General features: G+C 37.6%; 1 protein-coding gene and 1 pseudogene across 1 annotated transcript in view; one reads left to right on the forward strand and one right to left on the reverse strand.

The window, feature by feature from the left end:
- Positions 1–25,178, reverse strand: part of LOC126203689 (fatty acid synthase-like) — a 469,334-nt gene that overhangs the window by 49,368 nt on the left and 394,788 nt on the right. Inside the window, exons 31-32 of the mRNA XM_049938059.1 lie at positions 21,544–21,868; positions 20,965–21,120 (exon numbers count right to left, since the gene is read on the reverse strand). Coding sequence (XP_049794016.1) covers positions 20,965–21,120; positions 21,544–21,868 — 481 coding nt within the window. The remainder of the gene's footprint in view (positions 1–20,964; positions 21,121–21,543; positions 21,869–25,178) is intronic.
- LOC126204851 (5S ribosomal RNA) lies at positions 4,029–4,145 on the forward strand (annotated as a pseudogene).

Raw genomic sequence — 25,178 nt, forward strand, 5'->3', positions numbered from 1 at the left:
TTTTCTGTAGCTTATAACTATAACACATATAACAAGGTCACAGTAAGAATGCATATATTACAGGTGTTTGCACATAAATTGTGTGAATTTTATTGTTAATTGTAGGAATAGCTTACAGCATTTTGGTTACGAACACAAGAGGTTATAAACGAATGAGCCAAAACATTAGGACCACTGTCCATCATGAGGTTGAATGCCAGCTGGTGTGGCATTACAGACAACTAGATAAAAGTATTTAAGCATAGAAGAAGTGAGTGAGGATCAGACTAGAGATTATATGATCTGCAAATAGAGAAATTCAGTGATATAAATGACTTTAGCATAAAGAAAATTATTATAGCCCTGCTACTTGAAATGAGTTTTTCAGGAGTTGCAAAGTTGGTCTGCTGTTCATGCGCTACTGCTGTAGCATCTATGGTGAAGGATGATGAAACCATCAGTAGGCAACATGGTATTGGACAGCCACTACTCATCTCAAAACAGGTCAGAGACTTGTTCATTCCACAAAGCAAGATAGTTAGCGGGCAGTCGGGCACATTCCTGAATATGGGACTCTGCAGTAGACAATCCTTGTGTTTTGCTATATCGACCCACATTGTCTATTATGATTGCAGTGAGCACAGGATCACTGAGATTGGACTGTGGATCGATGGAAATGTGTCACCTGGTCAGATGACTCATGAATTTAGTTACATCAAGTCAATAGTCATATCTGGATATGGATATGCCATCATCTTGGCAAACTATTGCTCAAAATATGCCCTGTGTCAAAGATGCAGACAAAGGGTGGCAATATTATGCTATGGGAGACACTCACTTGGGCTTTCATGGGACTTGTGGTATTAACTGAAAGCATCATAACAGCTATGGAGTACTTGCATATTATTGTAGACTACCTGCCTCCATTGTTGCCTGATGTCTTCCATGACAGCAATGGTATCTTGCAGCAGGACAACTGTCCATATGACAAGGACAGTAAAAAATCAAAATGCTTTTGTACTTTTTCATTGAAACATAAGAGGCCCATTAAATAAGGAATATGAACTTTCCATATCATGAGAGAGAACTGAAAAATCAGAAGATACTCCTATAGATATTCAGAAGTTACAAAAACTGAACAGGTCCATGAAGAGAAATATAAGCCAATATCAAGTTACCATACAAAAAAAGAAAAAAACATTTTAAATTTCATGTCACTTAGAAAGGGTACTGATAAGACTTAGTACAAATAACTGGAAAGTCAAAGTAGAATGAGAGTTCAAAACTGATTTAATCTATGATGGTACTAATTGAGAGCATCTAGATTTACAGATGTCCAGTTTTGGTTTGTTCCCTACAGTCACATTCACAACAAGATATAAGAACATATTATAACAGCAGTTGATAATTTATTTCTAAATCCAATTGTCTTTTGTAAAATAGATGTGGGTCACATAATAAATTGTTTGTCTCACAATCATGATGGATATATGTTAGACCTAACTCCAACAAATAGACCTGACCACTTTGAGGGCATCTACATCTTATATGCATCTACATTTATACTCTGTAAACTGTTGTGAAGTGCACTGCAGAGGGAACATCCCACTGTACCGGTTATTGTGACTTTCTCTTGTTCCATTCATGTATGGAGTGTGGGAAACATGATTGTTTGAATGGTTCTGCGCATGCTGTAGTTGATCAAATTTTATCCTCATGATCACTATGGCAGTGATATGTAGCGGGTAGCAGTGTATTCCTAGAATCATCATTTAAAACCAGTTCTTGAAACTTTGTTAGTAGACAATCTTGGGATAGTTTCAGTCTATCTCCAAGAGACTGCCAATTCCGTTCTTCCAACATCTCAGTGACACTCTCCCATGTGTCAAACGAACCTGTGACCATTCGTGCTGTCCTTCTCCTTGTACTTCCAGTATCCCCTGCCAGTCTTATTTGGTATCAGTCCCACATACATAGACAACATTCTAGGATGGGTCGCATGAGTGATTTGTGAGCAATCTTCTCTCTCGACTGATTGCATTTCTCTAGTATCCTATGAGTAAACTGAAGTCTGCTCCCTGCTTCACCTATGACTGAGCGTATGTGATTATTCCTTTCATATCCCTACAAAGTGTTACAACCAAGTACGTATACGTATGAGTTTACAGATTCTAGTTGTGACTCACTAATATTATGTTCACATGATAATATTTTATTTATTTATTTTTTGTGAAGTGCACAATTTTACATTTTAGAACACTTAAAGCAAACAGCCAATAATTGCACACTTTTAAATCTTATCAGGTCTGACTGAGTGCTTGTACATCTTCATTCAAATGGTGTTTAGGGTTGATAACTACATCATCTGTGAAAGGTCTCAGGTTACTGTTAGTATTGACTGCAAGATCATCAATTTGCAATATGAAGAGCAAGGTACCCACCCAACATGCCTCCCTTCCCTGAGGAATTCCTGAAGTAATTTCTACAATTGTTGATGACTCCATATCCAATATAAGATGCTGCGTCCTCTGTACCAAAAACTCCTCAATCCAGTCACATATGAGGACTGATCAACAAAGACAGACTGATTTTTTTTTTTTTTTCACAGATGTGAATTACTCTGTTTCGATGTAAGGACACCCCTCCTATTTGAATGCACTTTTACAGCATCTCTATGCACTTTTACAGCATATCTGCTGGTCCTCCAACACAAGGTACAGGGCATTTTTTTTCTCAGGTCCTTGAGAACTGAGTCGCTTTTCTTGAGCACTGCCATTGTCATGAAGAAATCACTGTCCAGTTTGAGGAAGTTGTGATAATTTGATAATTTTCTTGGAATATCGTTCATCAGTTTGGCCAATAATGATGCATAGGATGCTTCTGTAACAGTAGTTTGAGGGGGAACTGCATGTTGGTAACTCATTTCATGTCAGTCTAAAATTGTGATCACCATCACTTTTCCTGCAGATGGAACAACTTTTCGCTTTTTGGTGTTGGAGAACCTGGCAATTTCTACACTGTGCCCATTTTCCATCAGGATCATAATGATGCAGCCACAACTCATCACCATAGGTAATCAATTGAGTTAATGCATCCACCCATAAGCAAAGAGATGCAGCACATCACGGCTTGTTTTCATTTGTACAGACTTTTGTTCATGAGTCAACAGACGTGGCACCCAATGGGCACAAACATGGCTCACATGGAGATAACCTTCACAGTCATAAAGACACTGCCATATGAAATTCTCAACACTTCACTGAGTTTACTTAATGTTATCTGCCAACCCTCAAGGACAATCACAGTAGCTGTATTAATGATGACATCAGTCACAGCAGAAGCCAAAACACCAGGACTACATTGCTTAACACAGACACGTTGGCCTTCTTTGAAGTCCTCAAACCACATAAACAGTGTTGTCTGATGTAGTGTATCATCTCCATACACTTGCTGCAGCTTTTTGTAAGTTTCAATGACTGTATGGTACAAATGAACACAGAATTTTATTGTGCCATACTGCTCTCTCGTGTCACCCCCTTTGTTTGGTATGTGAAACACAAAGAGCACCTAAAAATACAGTATTACTACCAATCTGTCCACATGAGAATGCTGCAGCCTATGGACATTACACATGAACACCCTCTCTTTGTTTTAAGGGAGAAAAAATATGTACATATAGAAAGATGCACTCATTGTTTTTATTATGATGGTTCTACATCACCTATTTACATGAATAGCCATCATAGAAGATATATGTACATCTAGAAAGATGCACACATTGTTTTTATTATGATGGCTCTACATTGCCTATTTACATGAAAAGCCAACACACTCACACACACACACACACACACACACAGATATAGGTAGAAACAGTATCTACCATGAGTTGAATAATACGTGTAGACATAGTATCTACTGAGATTATAGAAGTTGAAAAGTAGAGGACTCTAGGGTATTAAATAAGATGCCAAGAAGTGAGAGTGAAGTATAAAATAGATTTTTATTTTACCAGGAAATATTTAATTATAGTGTACATGAAGATGTATGGCAATGGCCTTGCCGCAGTGGATCCACCGGTTCCTGTCGATCACCGAAGTTAAGCACTGTCGGGCGTGGCCATCACTTGGATGGGTGACCATCCGGGCCGCCATGTGCTGTTGCCATTTTTCGGGGTGAACTCAGCCTCATGATGCCAATTGAGGAGCTACTCGACCGAATAGTAGCGGCTCCGGTCACAGAAAACCATCATAAGGACTGGGAGAGCGGTGTGCTGACAACACGCCCCTCCTATCCGCATCCTCAGTGAGGGTGACACAGTGGTTGGATGGTCCCGATGGGCCACTAGTGGCCTGAAGACAGAGTGTACATGAAGATCTGTACTAGGGTAATGAACCGTCAGGCCTACTCATAAAGGATAAGGGGGTGCATACCCGGCATGTGCTAAGGATATAGGGCAGGTGTACCTACATAGAGATAGGACGACCTGTGGCCTGATGAATAGGGTTGTTTTATAAAGGGGCATACCTACCAGAATGGAAGGAGGAAGTGAACTCGCAGGGCCAACCCACATGTAAGGTATAGGTACTGATCCTAGGTGAAAAGGACAGTATCATGACAGAAGTCTCACATTTAATAGGAGTTATTATGGTAAATTTGAATTCTGAATATCACCAGCATTATTATGTTTTATGTGAATTTAAAGGTGTTCAAAAGAACACTTTCAGTTGCCCAGAGTTCCTCCAGACTACAAACTACTATAAATAATGGTACTAGTACATACTGAGGAAAAAATAGTACACAGAATTAGAATAAAGAATAAAGTATTCAAGTGTCATGAACACCTGGAGCTTATGATTGGAAACTAAAGGTTTAGTCCTCATGATTCCTAGATATAAGAAAACAAACTCCAATATTGATTGAAATGTTTACATTTTATACTTAAAATAAAAAAAAAGGAACAGCTAAATAATAAAAAAGGGTATTCATGGTTATGAAAAGAACAAGGCATAATGTTGAAATATGAATTATTGCTATATGTGATATAAATGTACATAATGATTGTATAAAAATATCGCATGTTCAGTCTGAGGGGAGGAATATGTAGTGCTTCGAGAATTTCTGCATAAATTCTAGAACTACTTGGCCTTCCTCCATCTCAAACAGACAATATTTTAAATAGAAGTGTGAGAGAAGTGAATCCAACATAATGTGCATTGCATGTTTCTGTGTGCAGATCTAAAAACAGTCACGAGCAAAATGTGGAAACAGTGGCTGAACAGTTGATGACAAGTACCTGCTGTTCGATCCATAGAGTTTCAGTGTATGTGCAGAGAAGAACAAGGAGTGTTTATATATAATTTTGTGCTTTTAGTGACTGTGATGATTGTTTAGGATAAATAAAGAAAAGAGATTAGACTTTCAAGTAATTCCTGGGTTGGACTTGCTAGAAGCAAGACATGTTCATAAATTATGTGGTTGTTAAACCTACGCTATTGTAAATGTATTTAATCGAGTCTAATGTGAGTGAGATGAATCGGTTGAATTGCTGACCTTCTTATATTTATGTGAGAAATAGAGAATTTGTTCTTTGTGGAAGTTGAAATATACCAAGACTAAACTAAAAGAAATCTGCAAGTATCCACTTATTTCATGAGTAGAGAGAGAGAGGGAGAGAGAGTCTGGTAAATTCCCTTAACCAGCTTTATTCTTCAGAGAAGAAGTTTTTGGATATCGACATGGCCGACTATCTGGAGAGGAAGATCGGATGTGCATACCAAGTAAGTCAAATGATGTGAGAGGACAGGAAACTATCACAAAAGCTATTGAAAAACTCAATCTCAGTCTTTGTTGATAAGCCCTCCTATTTCATCTTACACTGCATATGATCACACTTTTGATAAGAAGCATAGCCATGGTACTGAGTAAAATGATTTCTGTGAATCGAGAAATACTCTATCTATCTGACTGTGTTGGTCTATGGCTTTCAGGATGTCATGTGAGAAAAGTGCGAGTTGGGTTTCACATGATCTATGTTTTCAAAATCCACACTGATTGGCAGGGAGAGACCATAACTCTTCATGTTTAGGCTCAGAATATGTTATAAGATCCTACAACAAATAGATATCAAGAATTCTGGGCAGTAATTTTGTGAATCCCTTCTACTGCCCTTCATTTAGACAGGTTTGACCTGTGCATTCTTCCAACTAAGGGGGCACAGCTTTTTATTTGAGTGGTCTAGGATAGATTAAAGTTAGCAGAGGGGTGTACTCAGCTGCAAATTGGATATAGAATCTGATACGGTTACCATTGGGACCTGGGGCTTTGTTAAGTTTTAACCTCTTCAGCTGTTTCTCATGTTCACTCATCTTTTCAGTGGTATGAGAATTAAGCTGGGGCCATACTGATGGTTTTTTTCTCTGTACAGGAACATTTGAAAACAGAGTATTTCCGCTTTTACAATCATGATAGAAGCTGAAGAAATGAATTAAAATTTATGCTACAGCCAGGACTTGACTGCAGGCATCCTGATTACTAGGCATTTGTGCGATCCATTATGTCACTGTAGCAGCATAGTAATACAATAAAAACATTGATTTCATGGAATATGTTAGACTCTATAAAACCATATTTAAAAGAGTTGTCAAGGCAGCAAAACAACTGGCAAATAACAGGATGATTTTAAATCATAAAAATAAGACAAAGACTGTGAGGTCACTCATTAAATCTGAGTTACGTGTTAAAGCCTGTAACAAAGAAATTTCAAAAAATGACACTGAAGGGAATACTATTGTAAGTTCAACTCAAATACCAGAGTACTTTAATGAATTCTTTACAAATGTAGCAAAGTCTGACGTAGATGTTACAGATTATCACAACAAAGTAAATCCCTTTGGCCTAAGTGAAGACTCTGAAAATTTTAGAAGTTTCTGTGGGGGAAGTAGAAAATGCTATTCTAACATTAAGAAACAAAAAAATCTGCAGGTTGGAATGGAATACTAACCAAGGTTATTAAAACAGTACACAGTAAAATTGCAATCCCACTAGCTCAAATAATAAATCAATGCTTTGAAGAGGGCTGTTTCCCGGAGGTACTGAAATATGCTTAACTCAAACCACTCTTCAAGAAGGGATCAAGAGTGATCATAGGAAATTATCATCCTATCTCAATTCCCCCAGTCATATCTACAATATATGAAAAACTTGCTGTTGCTCAAATCCAAAACTTCATTGCAAAAATTCTGCTTTTCTAAACAGTCGAGTTGGTTTACAGCAGGAGAAAAACACCACAGCTGCAGTGAACAGTTTCATTGATAAAATAAGCACATCATTTGACAAGAGAAATAAGATGGCAGGAATTTTCGGTGACCTCACAAAGGTGTTTGATTCTGCAAAACATGCATTACTTATTTACAAACCTGAAAAGTATGGCATCAGCAGCAGTGTTCTGCAATGGCTTAAATCCTACCTATCAAGCAGAAAGCAAACAGTTGGCATCTCTTTAAATGGCGCATATTATTTTTCTGAATGGAAAAAAGAAAAAAAATTATCTCAGTGTGTTGGTCCATTTCCATTTTTCTTTTATGTCAATGGCTTACCATTAAATATCAACTCCCAATCAGTTCTGTTTGCAGATGATACTTCTGTCTTAGTTGAAAATCAGGATTCAGAAAAAATTCCCAAATCTGTGGTCAGTACCCTCAGTACTTTAGAGACTTGCCATCAGCTAAATGGGTTGAATCTAAACAAAGCTAAATGGGTTGAATCCAAACAAATCTAAGATTCACATGACCCAATTTAAAACCAAACAGTCAAAATGAGAACAGATTAAGATTGTTCATAACAATCAAGGTATAGAAGAAGTTGACTCAGTCAAATTCTTAGGTTTATATGTATATGGAAAATTGAGCTGGCAGGCAGCATTGAAACCTAGCAAACAAACTGAGCAGCTTTGCATTTGCAATGCAAATATTATCAACTGCAACTGGCATGGACACATGAAAAGTAACATATACAAGCTACTTTGAATCTATCATTAGGTATGATTTTGTTCTTAGGGGTAACTCGTCAATCATAGTGCAGATACTAAAAATACAGAAATAAATCATTTGAAATATGTGCACTGCATATCATAAAGAACCACATCATCCATTATGAACTCTGTCATCCCTATAGAAATATGAGATTATAATATTTTTGTACATCAGACATAAATTATTTGAGGGAAGCCATTTTGTCCATCCACATGATACTAGAAACAAAGAAACTGTTATGCTTCCCACCCACCACCTCAGACTGTATGCCCAGAGATCTCAATACATAGGAATGAAAATTTGTAATAAATTAAAAGGGAACATGCTAACACAGATTAATTTTGGTCCACTTAAGAGAAAGTTACATGAGGCAATGACACTGAAATGTTATTACTCAGTGGATGAATTTATGCAGGTCAAACTGGAAATCTGAGCCAAATATAATGTGTTACATATTCTAAGAAATATCCTGATAGTGTTAGTATTTATTTTAGTGATATTATTTATTAATATAAAAATCATTGTAACTGTATTGAAAGGAGTCTACTAGGGCACATTTGTATGTGGCACCCAAATATGGTAATAATGTTAAACTAAACTGGAACTATGATATTATAAATGATGTATGTCTCTGATAAATTTTATAATGCAGTTTGCTGACTGTGTACGACCACGGAGCCAAAGATACTGCTTCTGGTCTGAGATTGTAGTGTTGGAGTGAGAGAGCACTGGCCACTCAGTTGTATGCAGCTGTCTGTGAGAGAAAGTAGTCAGTTTTTGTGTGTGCTGTGTGCAGCCACCAAATGTTAGTTTAATGTAGGTATGTCAATATTGTTGAACATGGAAGCAAAAGTCTTCATGCAAGCAAGATAAAGATGTTAAATAATTATGATTTTTGTTTTGCCAGCACATTAGTATACATGAGTTGGCTGTTAATTTGTAACTGTTGAGCAACCCCAGAATGTACATAAAATGATTTGATGAAAAGGCTAGTTAGATACTTCACTTTTGTAATGCTACTAAGATTTGTTAATAGAGCTATATGTAATTTGATGATTTTCATTTATGTTAGATTAGTGAGGTTAGATAATACTTGCTGTTTAAATCTCATTGATCGTGAATCAGTTGCGAGTAATGTAACTTCAATTGTCAGTTGTTTATGAAAATACAAAGACTTGCAATATAATTTTGCTAAAAAATCTCAGTGTTAGTAATTCACCATAATCGAAAACCGCCTCCTGTCCAGGTCATATGTTTTTCTAAGAAGTTGGATTTTTTCTCAAATGTTTTCATTTACCAGTGAAAAGAATTTCATGTGCATCTCCAAGTGTTACAGTCAGCATTGCGCACTGCTGAGCCTGTAGTTAGCATATTCATATATTTTTTATGAGAGACCAGAATATATTGTGTTCCACCATTGCTGCTTTAGGAGTAAGACAATTTAATTTATTTGCTATGTGCACAGGAACCAAGGTTATCAGTTTTGAACAGGGACAGAGGATTCAATGCCTAAGGGGCTGAATGTATTTTGCAGTGACTGTATTTCTTTATTGGTATTGAGAGTTGCACTGCCCAATCAGTTCATATAAAGGTTTTGCTAACAACAGCACAGGGTAAGGACACCACTTGCACTTACAACACGCTACATGATTACGTAAGTTCGGTGCCCATTCCACAGTTCAGAAATTCATTCAACATAATCATAAAGCTTTTTATATTATAAAGGAATGTTACAGTATTATAAATTTTTGACATGTCTCCTGTATGCAGACCGAATAGATTGCAAATATGTGTCAGGAGATGAATAAAACACAATTCTACAGCTGCAAAGACCATGCTAGTCCAATGCCTCACCTAACACAAACTTCAATTCACACCTTCAGCCTATCTTCCCTTTCTTAAATCATCAGTATGACTGAGGCTCTCCAGTATTGGAATAGCACCCCAGCTTTGTACGTAATGGGAAAATCCAGCCTGTACCTCAAGTGCAGAAGATTTATAGATCCCATAGAATAAAATTTTTGTTGAGACATATGAGTCTCATCTTCATCTACAATAATTTTAGAAGCTGAAGAAATCAATTGAGATTTGTGCTAAAGCAAGGAGGACTTGAACCTGGGTCCTCTGCTTAATTGTCTCACAGAAAATTTCATTCCATCAGATCACATTAAGTTTGAGGTATATGCAGGATTTCCCCATTACGTATAAAGTTGAGATGCTATTTTAATACTGGAGAGCCTTGGAAATACTGATGGTTTAAGAAAGGGAAAACAGGCTGAAACTGTGAATTGAAGTTCAAGTTAAGGAGGGTACTGGACTAGGGTTCTCTATGCAGTGGTTTTGCCTGTATTGTTACAGTGGTGTAATGGCTATCACATCTGCCTACTAAGTGAGGGACATGGGTTCAAATCCTCAGTATAGCTCAAATTTTAATTCATTTCTTCAGCTCCTATCATTATTGTAGATAATGTTGAGACTCATATGTATCAAGGAAAATTTAAGTCCATCAGATTTCTGCTTTTGCTTCACTGATCACAGCTTCAGTTTCAGTCTCATATATGAGTGACTGGACACTAACTCTGATGCACTGACAGCCTTTACATATGTTCTAAATTTTTCTGGGGTTTGATAAATATCATTTGACATTATTCTGCTACAGTGGTCATTGAAGGCTTCACACATTGCGCTTATGATAATCAAATGAGTTTCATTCAGTCTCTCTCCATTTATAGCCCTATGCTTTTTTTATTTATTTTTATTTTTTTATAGTGACTGTATACCATGGAGGATCTCTCTAATTATGAACTACACTACTGGGTACTTATTTATTAAGGGCATGGTAAAGTGTTCTTTTAAACATAAGTCACAGTTCCTCTTCATGCTCCTGTCCTCAGCTAAAAGTTACAAGTTCTTCATAGTGGTATGATATTATTGCTCCTCTGTCTAGTTTACTGAAGATACAAATCTTTTTGCTTGTTTTAGATGCCCTTTCTGTTTTGGTATTCACTGTTGCTATAACTATCTCATGGTCACTGATAACAGTTTTGGTGTAGATTTCCTCAAAGAGATCAGGTCTGTTTGCTGCCATTAGAACTAATATATTTCCATCATGAGTGGACTTCTGCACTACCTGTTTTAGGTAGTTTTCAGAGAAGGCATTTATTAAAGTTTCACAGGATGTCTTGTCATGCCCACTGCTAACAAGAGTATAATTATCCCAACTGAACATTGGATAATTAAAGTCTCTGCCAATGATTACAGTCTCATTAAGCGAAATGAGGTTTCCTCTAAAATTTTCAGTTACATCAGGAGGACCCCCATTACAATTTTTTGCCCATCCTTGCTACTGGGTCTTGGTCAAACAATATCAGATGCAACTTCAACTTCAGTTTGGTGGATTTTAGTTTCTTGTCTTCTGCAACAAATATGCTTCTATTTTATGTTTCCTTTTTGTTGCACATTCTTCGGCGGTAATCACTAGGATTTTGATACTCTCATCTGTGAGAGCCATTTCCTTGGATGTTACTCTGATACTTCTGGGTTTCACACAGCTATCATTATCTGGGTGGGATGGACTGTCACCTAGTCTAAAAAAGACCTTGTATACACCTCACACTTGGTCAGCTGCCTCTGATTGTGTAATGCACACCTGATCTATTTAGGGGGACTCTCAACACTACAGTGAAAGCCTACGAAGTCGACAACTCTCTGAGTCTTTGGTTCAAGCGTTCCACTTTACTAAGAGCCAGGAAGCTACATATGTCCTGAGGACAATGCTGCAGATTGTGAGCTTCACTGAAACTCCATGAGCAAGGATGGTATTCTCAGCTTCCTCTGTGAGCCACTGGAGAGATACAAGTATGACCTCAGAGACAGGCATCGTTTGTTCCAGTATGCAGCTGTAGCTGATTGCACCCTGTTCCCTTAATGACTGCCAGAATAGTCTCTTCAACCTGCTGAATGAGGTGACCAGGTATACCCATTGAGTGTACCTGGTGTTCCTTCCAAACCCTTGCTGCCATTTCCCTAAGAGGTACCATTACTTAATATATGTTTCAAATGTCAGTGATTAGAGGGGACTCCAACCCTTTTGTTTCCCCAAAACAGGTGACCTTAGTCCCAGTGGCTCAGATTCAGTTTCAGTCAAAGACAGCACCTTGAACCTGCATGTTAAAAGGAATTAGTAAGCACAGTGAATCCTCCTTGATCCCTGTCTACCTTGTGCAAATACCTAAACCCCACACTGACAAGCCACTCACAGTCAAATGATGGGTATTGATGAGGCTTGTATTTCATCCAAGAGAGATGGTATCCACAGGAAAGGATAGTACTTGAGTTATCTTTGGTACCTCTGACACACAACTCTTGGTAGCAGCCCTCCCCCAATGCACCCATCTGCAGCAGCTTCCAATTGCTTGGCAGTTATCAGGGCGATTTCTAGCTGCTTATGAATAGTAACCAATTCATCCCCTATCTGAGAACAGCAAACACTACATTATGCCTGGTGCGATATTTTATAAAACAGTAAGCAATTTATGCATGGTGCAGTATTTTTCAGGATAGTAAAAAAATAACTTTATACTAAGCTTCCTGATTCTCTTTTAACTTATAAGTTTGATATGCTATAAATATTATCAGCAATCTTTTGGAATTTAACTAATTTATAGCCAAAAATGAGATATCTGTTACAACAACAGAAACTTGGTATAAGTTTTACTACTTCTCCAAGGCATTTTTCAGTTTATGGTTCGTAAGAAAGTTCAACAGTAGCGTTATTTTACAATAAATGTAGGTAATATACACTCCCATTAAAAGAGAGAACTAATATGACGTGATATGTTACTTATTCACATTAACTGTAAATAAAAACCCTGATTTATTATGAAATAGATTATATAAAAAGTTTGTAAATTGCAAAAATCTTTACAAGCATCCGAAACTTCTCAAAGTATACCTTTCTCACACAAATATATAACGGAAAATGGGAACTGTTGGGAATTGAGACATTGTGGCCAAGATTTCTGAAAAGCATGAGTTTTGATAAAATCAGCATAAAAACCACATTTAAATTTTATGTCAAGTTTTTGTGCTTAAGTTTTCAAAGTGAACTTATATAACGCATGTGATTTTACTCTAAGACAGGAACTAAAAGGAGGTCAACTTATACAGAGTGTCCCATTTACCTTGTCCACCCTAAATAACTGTTTGTCCAAGTGCAACTTACAAAATGTTTCAAGCAAATGTTCTTTAGTCATCAAGGGGTCATCAATCAGCATGATTGCCCTTGTTGTACCTTTGTTTTTTACAAAGATATGAAAAGCAGTATGACTTTTTTTAAATAGCACCCTGTATTTTTTATTCAGTAATTCATTTCCTCTCCTAAAGACCTATTCAAATATGTATTGCAGTGTAGCATTCACTGAAACAAAACATTATTAATTACATAACACAAGACTGACTGAGCCCGGGATCACAAACTCGCCCACTTGCTGGATTTGCAAAGGAGCTGAAAGTGAGGACCTAGATACCGATACACTGGTGCACTTGTTGAATGAAAGAATTATTTATTGCTTCCAATGTTGCCTGCTGAAGAGAATTACAAGCAAGCACGATATGTTCCCACATGTCCTTTGGAGTTGTTGGAATATTGCGGTAGACAATGTCTTTATTGCATCCGCAAAGAAAAAAGTCCAGAGGATTTAAATCAGTAGACCTAGCAGGCCAAGTAACTGTTCCTCCTTGACCAATCCATCTGGCAGGATACCTTTGGTCCAGAACAAGACTGCAAACAAAGCATTATGTGCTGGACATCCATTGTGTTGATACCACATAAGCATTCTGGTTCTTAGCAGCACTTCATACAGAAGAGTAGGAAGAATTTGTCTGATGAAGTTGGCATACGCTGTGTCGTTTAGACTACTGTTGATGAAATAAGGGCCAATAATTGTAGTACCAAGCATCCCACACCAGATGTTAACTGTCCATTGACGCAGCGTGGGTTGGCACTGGACCAATAATGCATGTTTCTTGTATTTATCTGTCCTTTGTTTGAGAAGGAACATTCATTGGTAAATAGAACATTGGAGAAGAAGTTCAGGTTGAGGAGGATTTGCTGCTGTGCCCAATGACAGAATCGTACATGATTCTGGAAATCATTCCCATGCAATTCTTAATGTAGCTGTACATGGTAAGGATGAAACCAGTGACATGTAGGGATATGATGTACAAAGGTTTCAGGAATGCTAATCTCATGTTCAAGCTGTTGTGTGCTCACTTGTGGATTCATAGCAATGGAAGCTAGAACAGTAACTTTGGCAGCTTTGTCTGTGCGAGTGTGATGATGATTGCATTGTCATGGGTTGAAACTTCCCATTTCCTGAAGCATCACAACAAGATGAGAAAACATCCGTTGGGAAGGTTGGTTCTTGTCAGGATATCACTTTCTGTACAGTTACGCTGCCTGCATAGCATTTTGCTTACCTTCAACAACAACAAAAAAGAAACGTCATGTTAATGCAGTTTGTAGGAAGAACAGCCTTTACTGTATGCCTACTCTACACAACAGTATTTAAAAGGGCTAAACTACTGCACTAAATGTACCTGTACATGAGAAAACAGTTTTACAATTACTGTTGTGCTAACTTACATTCCCAATAGATGAGTAGCATTTCTACCTTTTCTTCATTGGTGTAAATTGTACTCAAACAACTCTTCAACTGACGATGGTTGACAGAATGATGAGTATGCATTCTACTTATGTTTACATTTGTCCTCTGTCAATGTCAGCACGTGGATGTGTTCCATTACCCCGAATACCTGCAGTAAGTGCTGGGAGCATCAACATCAGTGTTGTGTTAAGTAATTAATAACATTATATTTCAGTAAATGGTACACTGTGATACATTTTTGAATAGATCTTTAGGAGAGGAAATGAATTACTGAATAAAAATAACAAGGTGCCATTTAAAAAAGTCATACTTCTGTTGATATCTTTGTAAAAAACAAAGGTACAATGAAGGCAATCATGTTGATTGATGTCCCCCTGATGGCTAAAGAACATTTGCTTGAAACATTTTGTAGGTTGGATCTGGAAAAACAGTTATTTAGGGTGGTCAAGATAAATGGGACACCCTGTATACTAAGTATAAGTAAATGAACATGCAAATTGCATGGATTTTATCACTTAGCTGATATGCATCCTCTTTTATACATATAAAAAAAATGATATGAAATGTCACAGCACAATATATGCAAATCTGCTTTAGGCAGCTATTGGTATATGTCCATACTGAAACTGGTATAAGTGGCTATCAGCCAGTAGTAGAACATTGATTATGGAAATACAAAGGGCATATCTCAATGAGGAACTTGAATCTTTTGGTTCAGGACACGGGTATATAGAGCAGGGCTGGCCATGGCATGCCACACTTCAAATGTGCCGTGTGTGCTGGCCATAGGCAGGCCAAACCCAACCTGTTACTCAGCTTTGTTCGCCTTTCTCGACATTTCATTTAGCATTGCAGTGCAGCATTTTTAAACTGGTAGACCTCTCCGAGTTCAACAGAATCATGTTGTCAGTGCAGTTTAACTTTGGCTACTTGTTTGTGGTATGAAGGGCGTTCACAGCTCCAGTGGCTGTTTGCACAAAAGGGGAAGTCTAGCACCCCATCGCCACAATCCTTTAAAATGAATGGAATGATAGAAGAGAGGGGTGAGTATTCATAATTCACACAAGCAACAGGTACTGCATATTTGCTATGAAATGACATTACAATACCATGCAGACAGAATTAAAAGATTTAGTTGACAACGAGAGAGCAAACCGTTAACAATGATTGACAGATGGGATTCATTGTTTTGTACATCAAAAAGTACTTTGTGCTAAATTTGCAGACGTGAAGAAATTGATGATACGAATAGTAAAATTTCTGAAGCCTTGTGCATTATTCCATTGTCAATTGCAAAAGTTTTCAATGAATGTGAAGAAAGAGTATTGAGACTTCACATATTAATGCAAAGTCATTGAATAAATCAAGGGTCATGCCCAGAGTGATTTTCTGATTTAAAACTTACTACTGCTGAATTTATGAAGGAAAAAGAAGTTCTGGAACAAAAATTAGAACATCCAGAATGGAGAGCAGACTTCATGTTTTAAGTGGACATGAGTTCACATTTACCACATTAAGACATTGCAAGGTAACTTCTTTATGATTTTATAGGGATGCATTTAAAAAGAAAAATGCATTTTAGGAGGGACACATTCTGATAAAGACAGTCCATGCTCATTGGCATCAAAGACAATGCTTGGTCTGAAGAATCAATTGCGGCCTTGAAATAATTATAAAGTCAGTTTTATATACTACATCCAAAAACAAAGATGATGTGACCCACCGAACGAAAGCGCTGGCAGGTCGATAGACACACAAACAAACACAAACACACACACAAAATTCAAGCTTTCGCAACAAACTGTCGCCTCATCAGGAAAGAGGGGAAGGAGAGGGAAAGACGAAAGGATGGGGGCTTCAAGACAGAGGGTAAGGAGTCATTCCAATCCTGGGGGCGGAAAGACTTACCTTAGGGGGAAAAAAGGACAGGTATACACTCGCACACACACACACATATCCATCCACACACACACAGGCACAAGCAGACATATGTGTATGTGTGTGTGCGAGTGTATACCTGTCCTTTTTTCCCCCTAAGGTAAGTCTTTCCGCTCCCGGGATTGGAATGACTCCTTACCCTCTCCCTTGAAGCCCGCATCCTTTCGTCTTTCCCTCTCCTTCCCCTCTTTCCTGATGAGGCGACAGTTTGTTGCGAAAGCTTGAATTTTGTGTGTGTGTTTGTGTTTGTTTGTGTGTCTATCGACCTGCCAGCGCTTTCTTTTGGTGGGTCACATCATCTTTGTTTTTGGATGTATTTTTCCCACGTGGAATGTTTCCCTCTGTTATATTAGTTTTATATACTTATATACTCAGTTTATATACTCATTTTATATACTCAGTTTATATACTTATATACACAGTTTTATATACTTAGAAAGTTTTTAGAACCAACATTAAATGATGAATCTAGCAATAAATTACACAACTCCCTATGTATTGCTCTCATGAACTGAAAAGACAATATTAGGCTATTTAAAGCATGCAGAGAGGCATTTAGGCAATCACTGTTCCTGCAATCCACATGCAAATGGAATGGAAGAAAGGAAACAATGGGATGTACTCACTGCCATGCAGTTCACTGTGGCTTGCACAGTATAATACAGATGTAGAGCATGAGTTATAACCAAGACTTAAATCAATACTGCAAAATCCTTTTCCATGACAGAAAAAAGGAAAAATCATGTACTATGCATAAAAATACAAAGTTTCCCAAACAAAGCAAAGGAAATTTTGAGTACCGTTATGCACAAAATGAATAAGGCTGGAAAGGCAAATCTATCCAACTTCCTGATGAGAGTAACTCAAAGACAAATTCTAAATTCATTTTCTTCATAAGTAAAGTCAATTAACTCATCAAACAACTTTCTAGGGAGAGCAACCACAGCTCAGAGACATTCTGAGTAACAATAAAAATGCTCAACACTCAATAACCATTAAAATTATCATAAAAATTATAACAATTGAAAAAGGCAGACGTACACACATTACACAGGGTTTTAAGTTTTCCTCAAATGAGTTTTATATGCTGATGTCTAGTGAATCCTGTGATATATCCTACAGGGTGTTATCTGGCCAGGCTCAGTCAGAAGTCATGCTTTGTACAATTTGACAAACATTTTTTGGGTGTAATCTATTTTATTATGATAACCCACCAACTTGGTTTGACTCTTAATGCAAATTACTTCCTGAATGCTGGGCTCCACAAATTTCCATCTTCATTATAAACATATAACCATTATAAATCTGAAGAGGTGTCTGCACTGACATGAAACTGATAGTTACGAATAACATCTATTTGGCTTTTGGAAACACCCCATCATTCTTGACTTTTTTTATTGTTGTAGATTTGAATGCTTGTTGAATGCTGAGTGGTTTTTTATTGTTATTCAATGAATTCTTCTATATAAGAAAACACAGCAACAAATAAAGGACCACTGAAGGCAGCCCATTATATTTACTTAGACTGGCATTCCATTCTCCATTCTTCATCAGCAAATCAACTGTCGAAGAGAGAACAAAAATCATTTGATCACTGCATATGAGTAACTTTTATGGCAATAATGATATTTCAACTGAAGTACTGAAAGCTTGTAGGTTCCTCTAATTACCTTCATAATCCTTGAAGGTAATCAAGATGCTTTTCATGAAAGACTAAAATAACAACTGCCCAGTTTGATACCCCAAATATATTCTTGCCAGAGGAAGCAATATGTGATGTGACAAACTCAGTTCTTGTGGATCTAAACAAAGAACACTATACTGTATGTATTTTCTACAATCCTGTAAAGACCTATCATAATGTCAATAATAAAAGGGGGAACTAAAATGTTATGGTACTAAGGGCAACTCTCTTGCATGAATGGAGACATACTGTCAATTGTAAACACAATCAAGCCTAAATCCGAAAATAGGGAATATCTTAGCCACAGAAAGTAGTTGGTCAAAAACATCAACAAATTACTCCGCCAGGGATATGACTTTCTCAAGTCAACCCCTGAAATGACATCATCCCTTGACAAAATTCTCCCAACACCACCCAGAGTTGCCTTTTGTCGCCCCCCCCCCCCCCCCCCTAACCTCCGTAACATCCTTGTTAAACCCTACAATATTCCCAGACTACCTTCTCTACCCAGCGGTTCCTACCCCTGTACCCGACCCCGCTGCAAAACCTGCCCCATGCATCCCCCCACAACCACCTACTCCAGCCCCGCTACTGGTAAAACATACACAATTCAAGGCAGGGCCACATGTGAAACTACACATGTCATTTATCAACTGACATGCCTGCACTGCACAGCCTTTTACATCGGCATGACAACAACTAAACTGGCTGAGCGCATGAACGGACACAGACGAACTGTCTGCCTAGGAGATGCCCAATACCCAGTAGCGGAGCATGCCCTCCAGCATAATTCTAGGGACCTAGGAACCTGCTACACCATATGTGCCATTTGGCTTCTCACACCCAACACCAGTCCCTCTGAACTGCGGAGATGGGAACTTGCACTCCAACACATCCTTTCATCCCTCCATCCCCCTGGACTGAACCTACGTTAAACAACCTCACTCCCATTTACTCTTCAGTCTTCTCCTCTTTCCCTTTCCTCTTTAGCCATTCACGCATCTTTTCATCCTACATAGTTGTGTTTATCTTTATACTATATACCTCTTTACTTCTGTATGCATCCTCTTTGATCTGAAGCTGGCACAGTACTTACAGTAGAATGTCTTTGGCTTCCCTCTGACAACCATGCCTCCATCCTTGCTACCCTCCCTATTTTCCTTTCCCTGTTGCTTTATAACCTGGGTTGTGAGTAACTGAATCTCCTTTCCCTTCTTCCCTTTCTTTCCCCTCTCTCCTCCCCGATGAAGGAACATTTGTTCCGAAAGCTAGGAACGTAAATTTTCAGTTCTGTTTTATGTGTATCTATCGGCTGTACTGAGCTGAGGTAAGTACTGGCCAGCCCCTCTATCTCTTTGTTAGTATTTGTTTCACATCTTTATATGAGATTTTCCATTAATCATTTTAACACAGAATATGACAGAAATGAAAATGAATTTGGGCTGGGGGAATAATGCAACCCAATCTTGTTTGTGACCTATGTCACCATGGATATTGGAGATCTCTTAACAGTGATGATACCTGCTACTGATTCAAATATTCTGATACAGGGCTTGAACACATTCAGAGCTGTGATGTTTGCTGATGACACAAATGTACTGACAAAGGGCTTACAACTGGTCTGCAGCAAACAGTCTTAATTTAAAAAAAAAAAAAACTTAATGTAGCCATCAAGTTGATAGGTTTTGCAAATGTCATACACAAATTGAGCAATAAATTGATATAAATTATACTTACATATAGCAGTGGTACATATGTTCATCTTAATATTCTAAATATATTACATGCTGTATCAGTGGATGTGTAGCTTAGAATTCACTGAGTGAATACAAATGTTTACTAGCTAGGAATCCTTTTAAGTCCCTGTGGAACAGCTTTGCTTCACAAGTTTTCAAAATATGTGGCAGCTTGTTGAATGATATCTGCCCATTAATATAAGAACTATTGTCAGTTATTTTTAACTCTGTCCTCTGCCTGAACGAGTTACCTTACTTCTAGTTTAATAATTATCTGTATCACTGCATTTATTTACTTTGCTTTTACTGTTCATACAAGAATTTAAGTTGTACAAATATAAGGCATATATTGTTAATATTTATGTTGGACAAAGGTTTCATGACGGGAGATAAATGGATATCACTGAATGATACTCCATGTGAAATTTCTATGTTATCAAGATAGGCAACAAATGGGGGTGGCACCAACATATTGATAAGTTAACTGAAAAGCTCAGTTATGTCTGCTTTTCTCTTAAAAAACTATCTCAATGTGCTGCCCTGAAGATGGGTTTCTGGCATACTTTTACATATTACTATCCTTTTGACATAATCTTGTGCAGTAAACAGCTGAGATCAGCAAAATTTTTATTCAATGCCAGCAAGCAGTAAGAATGTTTTGTAAAACTGGCCCCTGTAGGGTCACCTTCATGATGGGCTTTACAGAACATCATATGTGTATGAATAAATAACAACATATAACGGTTAGAATACTATTTTGTACTCCGCAAATCTTGGAATGGCTGAGGACCATGATGGACATTGCATAGTTGTCAGAAAACTTGGCATCCATTTGACTGTGTATTTTTTAATATGCACCTTAATACTCAATGATTGTGTTACATTTATTAATAATACTGTAGATACAGGTATGGGAGACAACTTACCCAATACATTAGCAACATATTCGAGTATACCAGATGACTGAGACAGTCCTCCACGTTTCTCAGCTACAACCATACTGGCCACAATAGGACATGGCTGGAGAAAGAATGTATCCAGCAGTGATAAGCAGGATGTAATTTTCTGGGGCAGTGTACCTCCTGTAAACATTTTGCAGCTGATTACAATATAATAATTACGGGTGTTTATAATGATTACAATATAATAATTACGGATGTTTATAATGATTACAATATAATAATTACGGATGTTTATAATGATCAAGGTAGAAATACAACAGTTTGTGTACCCTCATGTTAAAGCACTTTAACTAACCACTGTCACCTTATTACTAAGTTTCATGTATGACTGGATTAATTAAAAGCAGAAATTAATATAACAGAAATTTCTCTTTTTTAACACTATATTTAAATATATTTTCTAAATAATATTATTTGTAAGCCACCATTTGATACACAATACCTGGAAGATTTTTTATTCTACTTTTGTACATCAAGAAGGTTTATGTTTGTTTTGAATAACAGAATAATGCTGGTACACAGAAAGATTACTTATGAACGAACCTATAACAATTTCCTTGTCATCTTCTTGCATGTTTGCAACAAGGCCCACATCACCAACAGCCCCCCACTGGATGGCGAGAGCAGGTAATCCTTTAGAGTGACGTTCTTCACAAATGCGTTCCATCACTGAATTACTCCAACCATAATTTGACTGTCCTGCATTGCCTCTACCACAGGATACACTTGAAAAAACAACAAACGTATGCAGCTGTGGACACAGCTTTTGTGAGAATACATCCAATAGACCGGTGGCGACTGCTTTTGGCCCAGCTGATTTCTGGAAACTTTCAACTGTTTGGTTCTCCAGTATACCATCTTGGAGGTCCTACATACAAATATAAAGTAGGAGGTATATGTAAGTAAGACATTATACATGAGAGAAACTATAAATAATATAGAGAATAAAAAAAACTAAAATAAGATAATAATAAAAATTAGTATTTAACAAGAAGGAACTTGTGTAAGCTCTTAGTAAGATACTCTAAGATTATGTAAAGCAGGGGAGAGGAGGCAGTTGCTAGCCTTGAGTTTCATGGATCAAAGTGCACAAAATGGCAATACACACAATCTGAACAATTAAAGGTGAAAGGAATTGTCAAATTACAAGAAACTATTAAATATTATTATTAAATAATTCCAGGTTACTATGCCAAGTCCAGATGAATTTTTTGTAGAAACACAATGTTTCATCCTCTTCTGCAGAGGAAATCTTCATGGGGGGAGGGGAGTTTATCCTTCTGTGAAGATCTGATATGAATGAATCAGTCTGATTTTATAGTTTTTATCAATCAGTCATGACAAAGCAGGTGGACATTATTTAGTTCTGTCAATGAAATGAAATATGGCATTAATCTCTGCCCATAAGGTGATTTTGCAAATGAAGAGTGCATCCAATAAAAGACTAAAAGGAATTGTGGAAGATGTTACCTTTTCTACAGAATTATTAGTGTTACATGAAAACCTGAAACTGATACTGTATTTTGCAGTTTCATTACAGTAATCAGCATTTGTGACTGGATTTGTGATTTCCTGTCAGAGAGGTCACAGTTTGGATTAATTGTCAGAAAGTCATAGAGTAAAACAGAAGTGATTTCTCGCATTCCCCAACGTAGTGTTATAGGCCCTTTGCTGTTCCTTATCTACATAAACGATTTGGGAGACAATCTGAGCAGCCGCATTCAGTTGTTTGCAGATGACGCTGTTGTTTATCGACTAATAAAGTCATCAGATGATCAAAACAAACTGCAGAACAATTTAGAAGAAATACCAGAATGGTGCAAAAAGTGGCAGTTGGCCCTAAATAACAATAAGTGTCAGGTCATCCACATGAGTACTAAAAGGAACTCGTTAAACTTCAGTTACACAACAATTCAGTGTCATCTAAAAGCCGTAGATTCAACTAAATACTTACATATTACAATTACAAACAACTTAAATTGGAAGGAACACAAAGAAAATGTTGTGGGGAAGGCTAACCAAAGACAGCGTTTTGATGGAATCTTCTCACAAAATTCCAATCACCAACTTTCTCCTCCGAATGCGAAAATATTTTGTTGACACTGACCCACATAGGGAAGAAACGATCACCACAATAAAATAAGGGAAATCGGAGTTCGTGCAGAAAGATATAGGTGTTCATTCTTTCCATGCGCTATACGAGATTGGAATAATAGAGAATTGTGAAGGTGGTTTGATGAACCCTCTGCCAGGCACTTAAATTTGATTTGCAGAGTATCCATGTAGATATAGATGTAGATTTACTTCAAAGATGTATTGCCAATAGCACTAAGCAACCCCTTTCTCCATCATAATTGCTTTGACTATTCATGCCACTAACTACAGATCATAAAAGAAGTGTTATGGAGCCATTTTTATTCATGACTGCTCAACATTATGTCCAAAATTCAGAGACTTGTTGTAGTAGGATCAAATATGCACAAGTAAATATTCCCCAACAGAAAGTATCACAACTGGTCCAAAACTGTGTTTGCTTTCTGATGCAATTATAGAGTGCAAGTGGTGCTTTGTTCTTTGAGCATTCAATGGCAGTGTTCCTACAATCAGGCAAAATCCCTATGCCTTGTGAGTTATGGAGTTATTAGTGTGGCTCAGTGCCATCAGTATCACACTGAAAGGAATAATTCTGTACATCAATGCTGGTGGAAACACATTTTTGGTAATCAGTAATGAATTGGCAAGTGATCTTTTCAACTGTAACCATTTATATTATAAGTTCCATGAACCATGGTCCTTGCCGTTGGTGAGGAGGCTTGCGTGCCTCAGCAATACGGATGGCCATACCATAGGTGCAACCACAAGAGAGGGGTATCTGTTGAGAGGCCAGACAAATGTGTGGTTCCTGAAGAGGAGCAGCAGCCTTTCCAGTGGTTGCAGGGGCAAAAGTCTGGATGATTGACTGATCTGGCCTTGTAACACTAACCAAAATGGCCTTGCTGTGCCGGTACTGTGTATGGCTGAAAGAAAGAGGAAACTACAGCCGTAATTTTTCCCGAGGGCATGCAGCTTTACTGTACGATTAAATGTCGATGGCATCCTCTTGGGTAAAATATTCCGGAGGTAAAATAGTCTCTCATTCAGATCTCTGGGTGGGGACTACTCAAGAGGACGTCGTTATCTGGAGAAAGAAAACTGGTGTTCTACGGATCGGAGCGCAGATGTCAGATCCCTTAATCAGGCAGGTAGGTTAGAAAATTTAAAAAGGGAAATGGATAGGTTAAAGTTAGATATAGTGGGAATTAGTGAAGTTTGGTGGCAGGAGGAACAAGACTTTTGGTCAGGTGAATACAGGGCTATAAATGCAAAAACAAATAGGGGTAATGCAGGAGTAGGTTTAATAATGAATAAAAAAAATAGGAGTGCAGGTAATCTACTGCAAACAGCATAGTGAATGCATTATTGTGGCCAAGATAGACATGAAGCCCATGCCTACTAACACGAAGCCCATGCCTATTACTGTAGTACAAGTTTATATGCCAACTAGCTCTGCAAATGATGAAGATATTGATGAAATGTATGATGAGATAAAAGAAATTATTCAGGTAGTGAAGGGAGATGAAAATTTAATAGTCATGGCGACTGGAATTCAATAGTAGGAAAAGGGAGAGAAGGAAACATAGTAGGTGAATATGGATTGGGGGTAAGAAATGAAAGAGGAAGCCACCTGGTAGAATTTTGCACAGAGCATAACTTAATCATAGCTAACACTTGGTTCAGGATTCATAAAAGAAGGTTGTATATATGGAAGAAGCCTGGAGATACTAGAAGATATCAGGTAGATTACATAATGGTAAGACAGAGATTTAGCAACCAGGTTTTAATTGTCAGACATTTCCAGGGGCAGATGTGGACTATGAGTACAATCTATTAGTTATGACTGTAGATTAAAACTGAAGAAACTGCAAAAAGGTGGGAATTTAAGTAGATGGGACCTGGATAAACTGACTAAACCAGAGGTTATACAGAGTTTCTGGGAGAGCTTAAGGGAACAATTGACAGGAATCGGGGAAAGAAATACAGTAGTAGAAGAATGGGTAGCTTTGAGGGATGAAGTAGTGAAGGCAGCAGAGGATCAAGTAGGTAAAAAGATGAGGGTTAGTAGAAATCCTTGGGTAACA

This window comes from Schistocerca nitens, chromosome 9 (assembly GCF_023898315.1).
Source record: "Schistocerca nitens isolate TAMUIC-IGC-003100 chromosome 9, iqSchNite1.1, whole genome shotgun sequence".
Classification (NCBI taxonomy): Eukaryota; Metazoa; Arthropoda; class Insecta; order Orthoptera; family Acrididae; genus Schistocerca; species Schistocerca nitens.